The sequence below is a fragment of the Somniosus microcephalus genome, chromosome 1, assembly GCF_052327205.1.
Source record: "Somniosus microcephalus isolate GS21.2 chromosome 1, FLI_Smic_1.0, whole genome shotgun sequence".
Lineage (NCBI taxonomy): Eukaryota > Metazoa > Chordata > Chondrichthyes > Squaliformes > Somniosidae > Somniosus > Somniosus microcephalus.
The window spans coordinates 104,925,184-104,940,599 of NC_140987.1; the positions used below are offsets into that span (position 1 = coordinate 104,925,184).

At 47.7% G+C, this 15,416-nt stretch overlaps 1 protein-coding gene across 1 annotated transcript in view; it reads left to right on the forward strand.

Moving 5' to 3' along the window:
* The window catches only part of LOC147124270 (A disintegrin and metalloproteinase with thrombospondin motifs 19-like), a 719,202-nt gene that overhangs the window by 576,398 nt on the left and 127,388 nt on the right, over positions 1 to 15,416 (forward strand). Inside the window, exon 18 of the mRNA XM_085984458.1 lies at positions 5,976 to 6,129. Within this exon, the coding sequence (XP_085840584.1) occupies positions 5,976 to 6,129 (154 nt within the window). The remainder of the gene's footprint in view (positions 1 to 5,975; positions 6,130 to 15,416) is intronic.

The following is a 15,416-nucleotide window of genomic DNA, read 5'->3' on the forward strand; positions in this document are numbered from 1 at the left end:
GCGCACTCGAAATGTCCTGAGGTCATCAAAATGTCCTCCACCACCACGGAGAAAACTATTGCAGTCCTACGGACCATTTTTGCCAGGAACGGCTTGCCAGAGCAGATTTGCTCTGATAACGGACCACAGTTTGTATCCAAAGAGTTTCGGAAATTTATGAAAAGGAATGGGCTAAGGCATTACACATCCACCCCATATCATCCAGCCACAAATGGATTGGCTGAGAGGTTCGTACAAACCTTTAAAAAAGCAGTAAAGGCCATGTGCGATGACGACATTCCACTGCAGCATAAGGTGGACAATTTCCTGTTAGCCTACAGAAATGCGACACATGCAGTCATCAACCAGACCCCGGCCATGATGTTCTTTAACCGAAGGTTGAGATCTCGTCTGGATTTGCTCAGACCAAATGTACGAAGAGATGCTGAGAATAAGCAATTCCAGCACATCAATGAGAAGCCGACAAGGAGCTTCAATGTAGGGCAACCAGTCTTGGCCCGCGACTACCGAACAGAGAAATGGCAACCAGGAACGATATGCACACGGCAGGGGCCACTAATGTACACAGTGGATGTTGGGGAGAACATTGTGAGATGCCATGCTGACCAGATCCTAGAGTCACAGGAACGAGTCAACCCCATGTCTCGGCCATACGTACCTGGTGAGGAACCCGACGTACAGGTCGCATCTACCTCAGAAACAATAGCGTTGGAAGCTGATGAATCAACTGATGACAGGGTGCTAGAATCGCCTCCGCACCAAGAGTGAGACACTCGGGAAAGGCGTTATCCAGAAAGAATCAGGAAGCCTCCCCAGAGACTGAATATATGAATGGACTATTTTCATATAACATTGTATATTAAAAATGTTAATTGTTAAATGAGTATTATGGTACTGCTAATCTAAAAGGGGAGGAATTGTAATGTATGTAATGTATATATACCTTAAGGGAGAGAACTACTTTTTACAGCTCCTGTATACTGTAGTACTGGCAGTGACCACACCTGTATATAAACCCTGAGTAGTGATCTGTACACTTAGTTCTAGAGTAACCCTCATTCAGTAAACACCTGTTGAATCGTTCCCTGCAGTCTGTTGCCTGATTATTGAAGGACACAACATTAAGATACACGGACATAACACATGGGACTACCAGGATGGTAGAAGGTGAAGTCGATGGACATTGGTCTTTTTTCGTATGTTCGTATGCAATTATGGCTCAGCCCGAGGTCACTGATTAGAAATAATTTATAAATAAAGAAAATGATTTTTAACTTTTGGGGGAAAAATTCAGTTGGTTTGCGCCTCCCGTTAGCACCTTAAGAGGGCGCTAATGGGGTGCAAAGCAACTAACACCCGGGCGCGGCGATATCTGCGCCTCTCGCGAAATTGACCAGACATTTTGCGGCGGCGCTACACAATACCGCCCGATCTCCTGCGCACGCAGATCTTGACGTCATTCGAGCGTGCAACGCCCTTGGGGCGGCCCGGAATGGAAATTGAGTGGCGCCCCCCTCCTTTCCGCCTGGCGCAACCAACAACAGGTAGATTGGAACGCTTCCCAGTTGCTGTGGGGCTGGGGGAGCGCTATTTAAAGGGGGGCCTCTTCCTGGCTTTTTGTGTGGCAGACATTTTTGCACCACTCGTTCTGAGAGAAAGAGAGAGACTTTGAGAGAGAGAAAGAGAGACTTCTGCATTGAGTCAACGCTGTGTGAAGAGTTTTGGCTTCTGACCATAACTTTGCAGGTACTTTGGTTTTTGACCTTCATTACTTTGATTACCAAGAGATTATGGGGGCTGCACTGATTGGGGGCGTCGTCCTGCGCCAGCAGATTCAGCGGCCGCAGAGAGAGAGTGGCAATCATGGCCAGATGGAGGAGGGCCAACAGGCCTCTGTACAGGAGACCTTACCCTCCCAGGGTATTTCGCCAACAATTCTCATACATTAATATGTCTGAGGAGCAGTGTTTGTGAAGGCTGCGCTTCAGCAAGGAGGTGGTCACTGAGCTCTGCCACCTCCTCTAGCCAGATCTGCAGCCTCAACTGAGGAGCAGGACGTCTCTGTCGATGGGCAGTAAAGATAACAGTGGCTCTCAACCTTTATGCCACCGGCTCATTTCAATCAGCTACAGGGGACATCACCAATATCTCCCAGTTTGCGGTCTATTGCTGCATCCGTCAGGTCACAAATGCCCTCTATAAAAGGAGACGAGAGTACATCTCTTTCCCCATGACCCCGGCCAAGCAGCATGAACGCGCTATGGGCTTGGCGAGGATAGCGGCCTTCCCCATGGTGCAGGGTGCCATTGACTGCACGCATGTGGCTTTGCGTGCTCCGCATGAGAATGCAGAGGATTTCCGCAACCGAAAGGGGTTCCATTCCTTAAACGTGCAGTTGGTCTGTGACCACAGACAGCTGATACTCGCTGTCAGTGCCTGCTATTCTGCCAGCAGCCACGATGCATACATCCTGCACCAGACTACTGTGGCAGAACTTTTCCAGGCACCGCATCACCCAGGTGGTTGGCTTCTCGGGGACAAGGGATATCCATTGTGCACCTGGCTGATGACACCGCTCCGTACGCCCAACACCCCTGCTGAGCTGCAGTACAACGAGAGCCATCAAGCTACCAGGAACATTGTTGAGCACACAATCGGCATGCTCAAGCAACGGTTCCGCTGTCTGGACCATTCTGGAGGAGCCCTGCAGTACTCGCCTGAGCGAGTCTCCCACTTGTGTGCTGCATGCTGCATAAGCTAGCAATCCTCAGGACCCAGCCAATGCCACCAGGTCTTGGAGCACCACCAGAGGAGGAGGAGGAAGAGGAGGAGGATGATCATCAGCAGCACCAAGGTGGGAGGGAGGCCCACAATGTAGAAACTGGAAGGGCCGTCCGTCAACGGCCGCTTCTAGGCCCCTGCTGAGGAAATGGTTTCTGCCATTGAGAACAACATGAATGAAACCAACCCGCAACCCCTAAGCCGGCCAAGGCAGCAATGATTGCAAAGACCAAACACGTACATTTTGAATACAAAAACATTTATTTTACAAACTCTATTTGTGTCATTTCCTCATGACAAACTAATAGAAAGAAACACAAAAAAACAGTCATTAACATAACTGGTTCTCACAACCTGGAGATAATGTCCAAAACACTAAGCAAAAGTTTGACCACGAATCTCGGCCTTTAATAAATATATGAACAACATTTTGTCACACCTCCTACTTTTTGCCCTTCGAGGGTGAACTCCTTCCCTTGCACACTTCCCCCCTTCCCACCCTACTGCTCCTCCATAATGGGACCCCAATGGCTGCAGCAAGGCTGGTGGAAGGCTGCTGATTGTCAGAACCTGAGACTGCAGATGCCCTTGAAGGATTGCCTCGACCAGCTCTGGGCCTGGAGGGCCTGGCTGCAGACTGCACCAACTCTGCATGGGCGGCAGCAGTCTGTCCTACAGGCGATTGCAAGTGCAGTGCAGAAGTGACAGTGGTGGCAGCAGGAATGCTGTCATCTTGAGAGAGGGCAGCAACTCCCTGCTCGACTGACACACTGGCACTCCCACGGGGCAACACTTCAGCATCCAGAGCAATCTGCTGGAGCACAGATTGCTGGCCTGCTGCGGCACGGTGAGAGCCCCGGGGAAATGTGTCCGAACCAGTGAGGATGGCAGCAGTCAGTGCTCGCGTGTCCTCAGTCTGAGTCTGCATGAGAGCAGTCAGAGATGGGGTCATGGCAGCCAGTGATTGAATTGCAGCACTAAACATTTGCATGGCATCCACCTGTGCTACAGCGAAGTGCTCCACACTCCTTGCCAGTGATTCAATGCATTCGGGCACCCTTCCCACTGCACCCATGAGCTCAGTGTGCATGTCCACCGCCTGGGTGTTCATTTCAGCGATCAGCCGCTCCTCTGCGACCACTGCAGTAGGACTCGCTGGCATACTCTCCCTCCGGGGAGAAGGCCCCCGAGCTTCCCTACCCCCATCGCGTTGCTGCAGCCCGCTGGGTCCTGGAGCTTCACCCTCATCAGACCCACCCCCCCTGCTCCCCTCCAGGGAAGGCTTGTTCCCAGTGTGGGCATGGGCTTCCTCGGGAGAGGGTGGCACTGATGCTCTGGCTTCATCTTCCTCCTCGCCTGCAGCTTTACTCCCACTGGCAGCTTGAGGGCATGTCTCCTCAGCTGGTGAATCACCATCTGAAAGCAGGGAGGTACAAGAGTGGCTTTAGCGTGAGGACAGGGTGGCAGTAAGGGAGGAATGAGTGCAGCAATTTAGTCTTGACAAAGGGTTTGACCCAAAACGTTGACTCTATTTTCTCTCCACGGATGTTGCCTGGCCTGCTGAGTTTTTCCAGCATTTTCTGTTGTTATTTCAGCAATTTAGTAAGTTGGATTGAAAGTGTCACAGGCTGGTGTTCTGAGGGACAAGTGGAAGGAGAGAGGACAAAAAACCTTACCATTGCTGTCCAGAACGGGGTCGGCCTCTCCAGTGGCGACGGGACCGATCACCCGGCTTGCCACAATCCTGTGGACGCACTCTTCAAGATCGCTGAGGGGTTGCAGCTGAGGCCGCCCTCCACCCGTCCATTGCTGCTGTCTCCTATTATGAGATAGCTTGGCCTGCAAGAAAAAGGACAGTGTCTGAGTAAATATACAGCCATGGTCTTGCCTGATGTACCTCCCCTAGGTGAATAGCCCTTACTGTATGCAAAGTGTGGAATGTGCATGTGTGTTTCATGAGAGGGCCATAGGTGTTGGATGAGTGTTGGGCATTGGGGTTTTAAAACCATCTGGCCATCGAGTGAGGTTGAGATGGAGGGATGGAGAGGTATTGAAAAAAAGCCACTCACCCTGACGACCCGAGTGAGGTCATTGAACTTTTTTCTACATTCTATATGGGTCCTGGGCACCATGCTCCTGGAGGAGACGCTCTGTGCCACCTCCCTCCACACTCTTCTGTAATCGCGCGGTAAAGGCCTCCTGCCACTCTCTGGGTACAGTATTGATCTTCTGCGCTCCACCGTGCCAACCAGAGTCTCAAAGGCCCGCTCGCTGAAGCATTGTGCTCGCTCCCTGGCCCTCTCCATAGTCCTTGGCTGCAAGATTTAGCCACAGGTCTCTCCAGGCTGAGATTCAAGGCTCCAATGAGCAGGGTGTGGCTGGAGAGCAAGATTTACCCTCCCCTTTAAGAACTGTCCAACGCCAGTATGTCTGTGTTCCATGGCTAACTGACAGCACCTGCGCTGCGCCCGCGCTCTGCGTTAGTGCCTCACTCCTTGGCCTTTGCGCCTTAAGAGAGGTGTGTAGCACCTGATTTAGTGCTCCAATCACCTCCAGCGGCAATAAAAGCCAAGTTTGCCGCCGGAGGCGATAATTAGCGCCAGGCGCTAGACTTTGCGCACGGCCGATAATCGCGCCCCAAACAGGGCGATACTGAATTTTTCCCCCTTGATGTTTATGCATTTTCATTGGCGGTCTTTGTGATTTTACCAAATGTATTATTTCTCAAAAGTTACAAAATCCAGTTTAGTGGCTCCGATATTCCTGCCCCCTTCCCTCCCCCTTGCCCAGACACTGGATAGGAAATGCACGTTTATCAGCTCGTGAGGATAGAATTGGGCTTGGCTGTGATGCCTCCTGTGCTCCAGTGGCTGACACGCACTGTTTAAGTTTACACATGAAGAATGACCACATGGGTGAGGTATTGAAAAGTTGCCAGTTCTTCTAGAGCAATATTTCAGCATGAATCATTGCTTTCAAAAAAAGAAAAAGGGAGAAATTTGGAAAACAAAAAAAACCTATCTTTCAATCCAGACACTGCTGTTTATTTTTAATGTGTTTATTTAATTTATTAACTATATTTCCTGAAGCCTCATTGTGCATAGGCAATTTAATTAGCTCCAAGAGTATATATTATCGTGCATTTGATCCCTACTGTTGGCATTTATTTGATTTTGCTATTTCTTTATCTGCAGGTGCTGCTCTTTAATGACCAGAATTATGGCATTCACTATGAATACACAATTCCAATTGAGCCAGGTCCAGGAAACCACAGTGCAAAGGCCAATGTGCCTCTCTTTATGTGGACTCACTCTGGTTGGGAAGATTGCGGTGCCATGTGTGGCGGAGGTTGGGAAATGTACTTTTTTAACATTTTATTACGAAAGTGACATATGCAAGATAAGAGTCAGAAATCATGCTGAATGAAGTAAAAAAATATATATTTACTGTCTGAACTGGAGACTGCTTTATAATTAACAATATTAAAAGCTTGATAAAAAGTTACATGCGTAGAAACATACATGCAATATAAATAAGAAAAAGGGGACATAACTGGATCCAAATTTGGAAAGCACAAATACAGCTCATCTGTTCTAGTTATACATTTCAGTTTTTAGCTTATCTATTACTTAATGTTAATGGACTGTATACTTTAAATACATTTATGACTAGGGCACAGACTTAAATTGTTTTTTAAATTATTATTCAAAAATAACTGAATAAAATAATAATTTAAAGGAATGTTTAATGCAGCTGGTTCTACTTCCCTCCAGCCAGCTAGAGGGGCAAATGCGATTGTGAACCTTGACTTTACTTTTCATTTTTTTTTAATTTGTCATATTGTCAATAGTGCAATTGCAAAATCAACAATTCCAACAGTAATAAATGAATGCATGGCCCCTTTAATTCCTGGTCACGTATGTCATAGTTAGTTTATCTTACTGACTAGCAGCCCAGAGATTATAGTCCTTTAAGCTAGCCTAGAGTTACAAATATTTGGGTTAAATTGGGTCTTCACCAACTGGGCAGTAATCTGGCGGAGGGACTCACTTGCCCATTGTAGAAATTAATGGGATGAAGATCAGACGGGGTCTACACTGGCCGCACAATCTGGTCTATTAGGTCATCACCCAAGTGGTGAAGATGGAAATTTATCTCTTTAACTATTTAGTTTGGCACAACAATGCCATTAAGGCTGTTAACTCAACTAACTGCAGAAACACATGCCAGAATGATCTGAAAGATTATTTTGCTGTGACATGTCCTAATCGGGACAGAATGAATGAAGATGAAAACAAAAGATTTGCACGTTATAAAGATGAAAAACAAAATTAAACTTCATTGTTCATGATTATATATTGATTCTTTAACATTTTCAGAACTGCAGTAGCATGTCCATACCAAAATAGAGAGGATATTTTTCCTGAGTATGTTATGAGCCTATAAATATTGTTATGCCTCCAAATATTTCTCTATATTTTATAATGTGTAACATTAGAAACTTACAGAAAACAATTTTTGAAACTGTGAAATATACCTGGAGGGCATCCTACCTATGGCGAGATGTGGTTGGCTTCTATCAGACAAGTCAACTAATACTTGGAACACCCCTTCACTTGTAAAACATACACATTTAGTTTTGGATACATAGGAATGAATGAGAAAATAATGGGAGTGAATTTTCCCAGGGCTACTTCGCTCTCCCACTGTAACTTCAGCACAAGTTCAGCAGAAACCTTGTTATGTGCATAAGCGAGGTTCTCTCCATAGTTACGGCACGGAGTGAGAGATGCCCCAAGGAAATTCATCGCCAATGGCTCTGGCCAGCTACAAGGTGTGTGTAAATGCTTATTTAGTGAGGAAGACTTTAATCCCCAATTTTAACTGGGGGCGTGAGCATGGTATTGACAGAGCGAGCGTCAGGCTCGCCCAAGCCCCAGGCCATTTTAACTCATTTAAATAAACCAGGCCAGACTGCCATCTGAACCCGCCGCTCAGGGCTTCAGGCCGCTGGGCGGGAGGTGCTAGCTCCTCATCACTGCCCCTTTCCGCATTTCTGCCCAGAATATAAATTTACTCGTGAACAAAGCCCTTGCCATCCATGACCTTATTATGAATGATTGGGAAGACTGAAGTCATCGTCTTCAACCTATGCCTCAAACTCTATGCCCTCGCCACTGATTCCATCCCTCCTCTTCAGCCATTGTGTCAGACTCAACCAGATTGTTCACAATTTTGGCATCTTATTCTCTTCGTGTTTAAAACTCTTCATGGCCTGCCCCACCCTATCTCTGTAACCTACCCTAGTCCTACAACTCTCCCCAAACTCTCTGCTCTTCCAACTCTGACGTCTTGTGCATCCAACCTCCCTTTGCCCCACCATTGGAAACTGTGCCTTCAGCCATTTGGGTTCAACACTCTGAAGTTCCCTCCCTAAAGGCCACTGCCTCTCCCCTTTCCTCCTTAGAATCCACCTGTTTAACCAAGCTTTTGTCCGCCCTCCTAATATCTCCTTCCTTTTTGTTTGATTACACCTCTGTGAAGCACCTTGGGAGTTTATCTACTTTAAAGATGCTATATAAATAAAAGTTGTTGTTGATTGTATTGACATCCTAGCTTTGACTGAAATCTGGCATGGGTGGCATTGCCTTGCCCCTTACCGAACTGTTCCCACATGAGTACGTTTCAATCACCTGCCCCACTCAAACGGCCACAGTGGCGGTGTGGTCCTTATCACCAAATCACACCTGGTCTCTCCCTCTATTCTCTTATCGCTGCCTTCTCTTTTGAGCACCTCATCCCGTTTCACTCCTCTCACCTCTCCTTTACAGTCCACAATAGAAACATAGAAGATAGGAGCAGGAGTAGGCCATTTGGCCCCTCGAGCCTGCTCCGCCATTCAATGCGATCATGGCTGATCATCCAAATTCAGTACCCTGTCCCTGCTTTCTCCCCATATCCCTTGATCCCTTTAGCCTTAAGAAATATATCCAACTCGTTCTTGAATATATTTAATGAATTGGCCTCTACTGCCTTCTGTGGTAGAGAATTCCACAGGTTCACCACTCTCTGGGTGAAGAAATTCCTCTTCATCTCTGTCCTAAATAGCTGACCCCTTATCCTTAGACTGTGACCCCTGGTTCTGGACTGCCCGACCATCGGGAACATCCTTCCTGCATCTAGTCTGTCTAGTCCTGTTAGAATTTTATAAGTTTCAATGAGATCCCCTCTCATTCTACTAAACTCCAGCAAGTACAAGCCCAATCGACCCAATCTCTCCTCATACGTCATTCCTGCCATCCCAGGTATCAGCCTGGTGAATCTTCGCTACACTCCCTCCATGGCAAGAACATCCTTCCTCAGATAAGGCGTCCAAAACTGCACACAATACTCAAGATGTGGTCTCACCAAGGCCCTGTACAACTGCAACAAGACATCCTTGTTCCTGTACTCAAACCCTCTCGCTACGAAAGCCAACATACCATTTGCCTTCTTAACCGCCTGCTGCACCTGCATGCTTACCTTCAGCGACTGGTGCACAAGGACGCCCAGGTCTCGTTGCACTTCCCCTTCTCGCAATCAATTGCCATTCAGATAATACTCTGCCTTCTTGTTTTTGACACCAAAGGGGATAACCTCGCATTTATCAACATTATACTGCATCTGCCATGCTTCTGCCCAATCACCCAACCTGTCCAAATCATACTGGAGTTTCTCAGAATCCTCCTCACAGTACACACGCCCACCCAGCTTTGTGTCATCTACAAACTTGGAGATATTACATCTAGTTCCCTCGTCCAGATCATTAATATATATTGTGAATAGCTGGGGACCAAGGACCGATCCCTGCGGTACCCCACTAGTCACTGCCTGCAATTCGGAAAAAGACCCGTTTATTCCAACTCTTTGCTTTCTGTCTACCAACCAGTTCTCTATCCAAGTCAATACCTTGCCCCCAATCCCATGTGCCTTAACTTTACACGCTAATCTCTTATGCAGTACCTTATCGAAAGCCTTTTGAAAGTCCAAATACACCACATCCACTGGTTCTCCCTTATCTATTTTACCAGTTACATCCTCAAAAAATTCCAGTGGATTAGTCAAGCACGATTTACCTTTTGTAAATCCATGTTGACTTTGTCCGATCCGGCCACTGTTTTCCAACTGCTCTGCTATTACATCTTTTATAATGGACTCTAGCATTTTCCCCACTACCGATGTCAGGCTTACCAGCCTGTAATTCCCCGTTTTCTTTCTACCACCTTTTTTGAACAGTGGGGTAACATTAGCTACCCGCCAATCCATGGGTACTGTTCCAGAGTCTATCGAATTTTGGAAGATGACCAGTAAATGTACCTACTATTTCTAGGGCCACTTCCTTAAGTACCCTAGGATGTAGATTATCAGGCCCTGGGGATTTATCGGCCTTCAATCCCGTCAATTTCTCTAACACCATTTCCCTACAAATACTGATTTCTATCAGTTCCTCCCTTTCATTAGACCCTATGTTCCCCGACATCTCTGGGAGATTATTTGTGTCCTCCTTTGTGAAGACAGAACCAAAGTATGTATTTAATTGGTTTGCCATTTCTTTGTTCCCCATTATAAATTCCCCTAATTCTGACTGCAAGGGACCTACGCTTGACTTCACCAATCTTTTTCTCTTCACATATGTATAAAAGCTTTTACAGTCAGTTTTTATGTTCCCTGAAAACTTACTCTCATACTCTATTTTCCCCCTCTTAATGAATCACTTTGTCCTCCTTTGTTGAATCCTAAACTGCTCCCAATCCTCAGGTTTACTGCTTTTTCTGGCCAATTTATATGTCCTCTCCTTGGCTCTTATGCTATCTCTAATTTCCCTTGTTAGCCACGGTTGAGTCACCTTTTTTGTTTTATTTTTATGCCAAACTGGGATGAACAAATTCTGTAGTTCATCCATGCGATCTTTGAATGTTTGCCATTGCCTATCCACCGTCCACCCTTTGAGTGACATTCCCCAATCAATCCTAGCCAACTCGCACCTCATACCATCGTAGTTTCCTTTATTTAAATTGAGGACCCTAGTCTCTGAGTCAACTACTTCACTCTCCATCTTACTGAAGAATTCTATCATATTATGATCGCTCCAACCCAAGGGGCCTCGCACAACAAGATTGCTAATTAATCCTTTCTCATTACATAAAACCCAGTCTAAGATGGCCTGATCTCTAGTTGGTTCCTCGACATATTGGTCCAGGAAACTATCCCGTATACACTCCAGGAATTCCTCCTCCACAGTTTTGTTACTAATTTGGTTAGCCCAATCTATATGTAGATTAAAGTCACCCATGATAACTGCTGTGCCCTTATTGCACGCTTCTCTAATTTCCCTTTTAATGCCATCCCCGACCTCTGCATTACTGTATGGAGGTCTATATACCACTCCCACTAACATTTTCTGCCCCTTGGTATTTCTCAGTTCTACCCATACAGATTCCACATCATCAGAGCTAATATTCTTCCTTACAATTGTGTTAATACCCTCTTTAACCAGCAATGCTACCGCACCTCCTTTTCCTTTTTGCCTACCTTTCCTGAATATTGAATACCCCTGGATGTTGAGTTCCCAGCCTTGGCCACCCTGGAGCCATGTTTCCGTAATCCCAATCATATCATATTCGTTTACCTCTATTTGCGCAGCTAATTCATCCACCTTATTACGAATGCTCCTCGCATTAAGACACAAAGCCTTCAGGCTTGTTTTTTTAATGCTCTTAGATCTTTTAGAATTATTATTTACTGTGGCCATGTTTGATTTAAACCCTTGATTTCTCTGTCTGCCACTTTTGTGTTTCTCCTTCCTGTCTTCTGCTTTTATCCTTGTTTCCCTTTCCTCTGTCTCCCCGCTCAGGTTCCCAACCCCCTGCCATTTTAGTTTAAACCCTCCCCCAGAGCACTAGCAAACACTTCCCCTAGGACATCGGTCCCGGCCCTGCCCAGGTGCAAACCGTCCGTTTTGTACTGGTCCCACCTCCCCCAGAACCGGTTCCAATGTCCCAGGAATTTGAATCCCTCCCCTGGCACCATTTCTCTAGCCACGTATTCATCTGAAATATCCTTCTATTTCTACTCTGACTAGCACGTGGCACTGGTAGCAATCCTGAGATTACTACCTTTGAGGTCCTATTTTTAAATTTACCTCCTAACTCCCTATATTCAGCTTTTAGGACCTCATCCCGCTTTTTACCTATATCGTTGGTACCTATATGCACCACGACAACTGGCTGTTCACCCTCCCCTTCCAAAATGTTCTGCACACGCTCTGAGACATCCTTGACCCTTGCACCAGGTAGGCAACACCCCATCCTGGAGTCTCGTTTGCGGCCGCAGAAATGCCTATCTATTCCCCTTACGATAGAATCCCCTATCACTATAGCTCTCCCACACTTTTTCCTCCCGTCCTGTGCAGCAGAACCACCCCTGGTGCCAGGAAGTTGGCTGCTGCTGCCTTCCCCTGGTAAGCCATCCCCCCATCAGTATCCAAAGTGGTATATCTGTTTGAGAGGGGGATGGCCACAGGGGACCCCTGCACTACCTGACTGCACCTACTACTCTGCCTGTTGGTCACCCATTCCCTTTTTGCCTGTCCAACCTTTGCCTGCGATGTGACCAACTGCTTAAACGTGATATCCACAACGTCCTCAGCATCGCGAATGGTCCAGTATGTATCCAATCACAGCTCCAGCACTGCAATGCGGTCTGCCAGTAGCTGCAGCTGGATACACTTCCTGCACACATGGTTGTCAGGGACACAGGAAGTGTCCCTGAGTTCCCACATAGCGCAGGAGGAGCATACCACGGGGCCGGGCTCTCCTGCCATGACTTACCCTTTAATTAATTCAAGTTAAATTAAATCAAATCAATCCCACCAATTACACTGCAGTTAAATGATATATTTAAGGGCCCTGGTTTACAAACAGTCCCCGCTACACCACAGAGAGCTTAGAAAGTATAAACCACAGAGTTAAAGTATAAAAAGGAGAGAAATACTCACCAACCAAATCACTTACCTGCTTTCTGGTGACGTCACACTTTGATTACTTTTTACTTCTCTCCCTCTCTCTGAGATTGGAGATTAGTAAGCTCTGAGGCCTACCTGGTCTCTGCCGCCTCTTTATAGCCTCGCCGCTCCGCCAAGATTCCCGCCGCTGCCGCTCTGAGGCCTACCTGGTCTCTGCCGCCTCTTTATAGCCTCGCCGCTCTGCCAAGATTCCCGCCGCTGCCGCTCTGAGGCCTACCTGGTCTCTGCCGCCTCTTTATAGCCTCGCCACTCCGCCGAGATTCCCGCCGCTGCCGCTCTGAGACCTACCTGGTCTCTGCCTACCATCATCCAGCCCCGCCCAAATTCCTTACCCTCTGTTACTTCAATCGCCCTCTCAGCTCCCTGACCCTCTTTCCTATGAATTAACTGTCTTCCTATGCTGCCTAAACATCTCCCCCCATATAAACTTTCCCATGCCCTCTACTCCAGTGTTCTCACTGACGAGGCCTTCTCCAAAGTTGTATCCCTCATTCCCCACATTACCCTACTGCCTTCCAATGCTACCTCCTTCTGCATCCACCCCTGAATAAAATTCTCCCACAAATAACTTACAAGCTCCAAACTGCCGATCGTTTGGCCTTCTTCACTCACCATATCTCTGCAGCCGCTGATTTGCTCAATTACTCCCTGACTTCCACCTTTGATGCCCTAGTCCTCAGAAAACCTTTACTGTCATCTTTTGTCCACTATCAATTGCCTCCTTAGACCCCATTTCCCTGCTTCCTCCACTCTCGCCTCTAACAGGAAGTGCAAGCATGTAATCAACTTCATTGCTTTGTCCTGTTCCCATGCCCACCAGACAACCTCTCCACCAGCACCCCCTACACGAGTACACGAGCCCTGAACCCCCATCTCATAGAGTCATAGGGTGGGAAATTGAGTCACGCTCCCTTTGGGGCGCTAACTTCGCCGGGGCGCTACTTTTAGTGCCCGGAAAAATTATCGCCCCCGTGGATGAAATTGATTGCTAGCACCCCAAAAGGGAAGCAGCGCACTACTAGAAGTGCCCCGCCTCCCTCTTGGGGCGCTGCGAGGGAATATCGTGGCGCTACTTGCCGCAGCACCACGCGCTGCGGCACATCGCGCCGCGGAATTGCAGGCCTTCCTACCCTTCTTAAAGGGGGAGGGGCCTTGCACAGCACGGCCCAGGGCCCAGCTGAGCCACCGGGGATCGGAGTGCCGGCAAAAGAGCCCGGCACTTCTCGAGTGCCGGGCTCATGGAGCGCATCCGGCACTCCATGGCGGGGGCAGGTCAGGAGGCCGGGGATGGCAGCGGAGGCAGGTGCTGACAGGCGGCCAGCAACATAAATGGCTGCCCGGCACCTCACCTTTAAATAGCGCCATCGCGGCCACAGGCAGGCAGGCCACATAGCGTCTGGCGGTAAGTCAGGGGGCGCTACCGAAGATCGCGGGGCGCTATGGGTTACCGCTGCCACTAAGCTCCCGCTGAATTTCGCAGGAGGAGTTGGCAGCGCTGTGCCCAGGCACTAGTTGCTTTGCCGTTAGTGCCATCTTAGGGCGCTAATGGGAGGTGCAAAGCAACCAAATTTTCCCCCCATAGAGTCATTACGGCACAGAAGGAGGCCATTCAGCACATCGAGCCCATGCCGGCTCTCTGTAGAGCAATCCAGTCAGTCTCATTCCCCTGCTCAATCCCCATAGCCCTGCAAGCTTATTTCCCTCAAGTGCCTATCCAATTTCCTTTTGAAATCATTGATCGTCTCTGCTTCCACCACCCTCATCGGCAGCGAGTTCCAGGTCATTAGAACATAAGAAATAGGAGCAGGAGTAGGCCATTCAGCCCTTCGAGCCTGCTCCGCCATTTAATGAGATCATGGCTGATCTTCTGCTCAACTCCATTCACCGGCCCTATTGCCATATCCCTTGATGCCCTTACTAGTCAGAAATCTATCGACTTCTGTTTTGAATATATCCAATGACTGAGCCTCCACAGCCCTCTGGGGTAGAGAATTCCAAAGATTCACCATCCTCTGTGTGAAGAAATTTCTTCTCATCTCAGTCTTGAATGGCCTACCCTTTATCTTGAGGCTGTGGCCCCTGGTTCTAGACTCCCCAGCCAAGGGAAACATTCTCCTGGCATCCATCCTATCAAGCCCTCTAATAATTTTGTATGCTTCAATGTGATCCCCACTCATTCTTCTGAATTCAAGAGAATACAGGCCTAGTTTACTCAATCTCTTCTCATATGACAGTCCCACCACCCCAAGAATCAATCTCATGAACCTTCATTGCACTCCCTCTATGGCAAGTATATCCTTCCTTAGGTAAGGAGACCAAAATTGTACACAGTACTCCAGGTGTGGTCTCACCAAGGCTCTATATAATTGGAGTAAGACTTCTTTACTCCTGTACTCAAATCCTCTCGTAATGAAGGCCAGCATACCATTTGCCTTCCTAATGGCTTGCTGCACCTGCACATTCACTTTCAGTGACTCATGTACAAGGACACCCAGGTCCCTTTGAGCATTTGCATTCCCCAATCTTTCACCATGTAGGAAATACTCTGCCTTTCTGTTTTTTCTACCAAAGT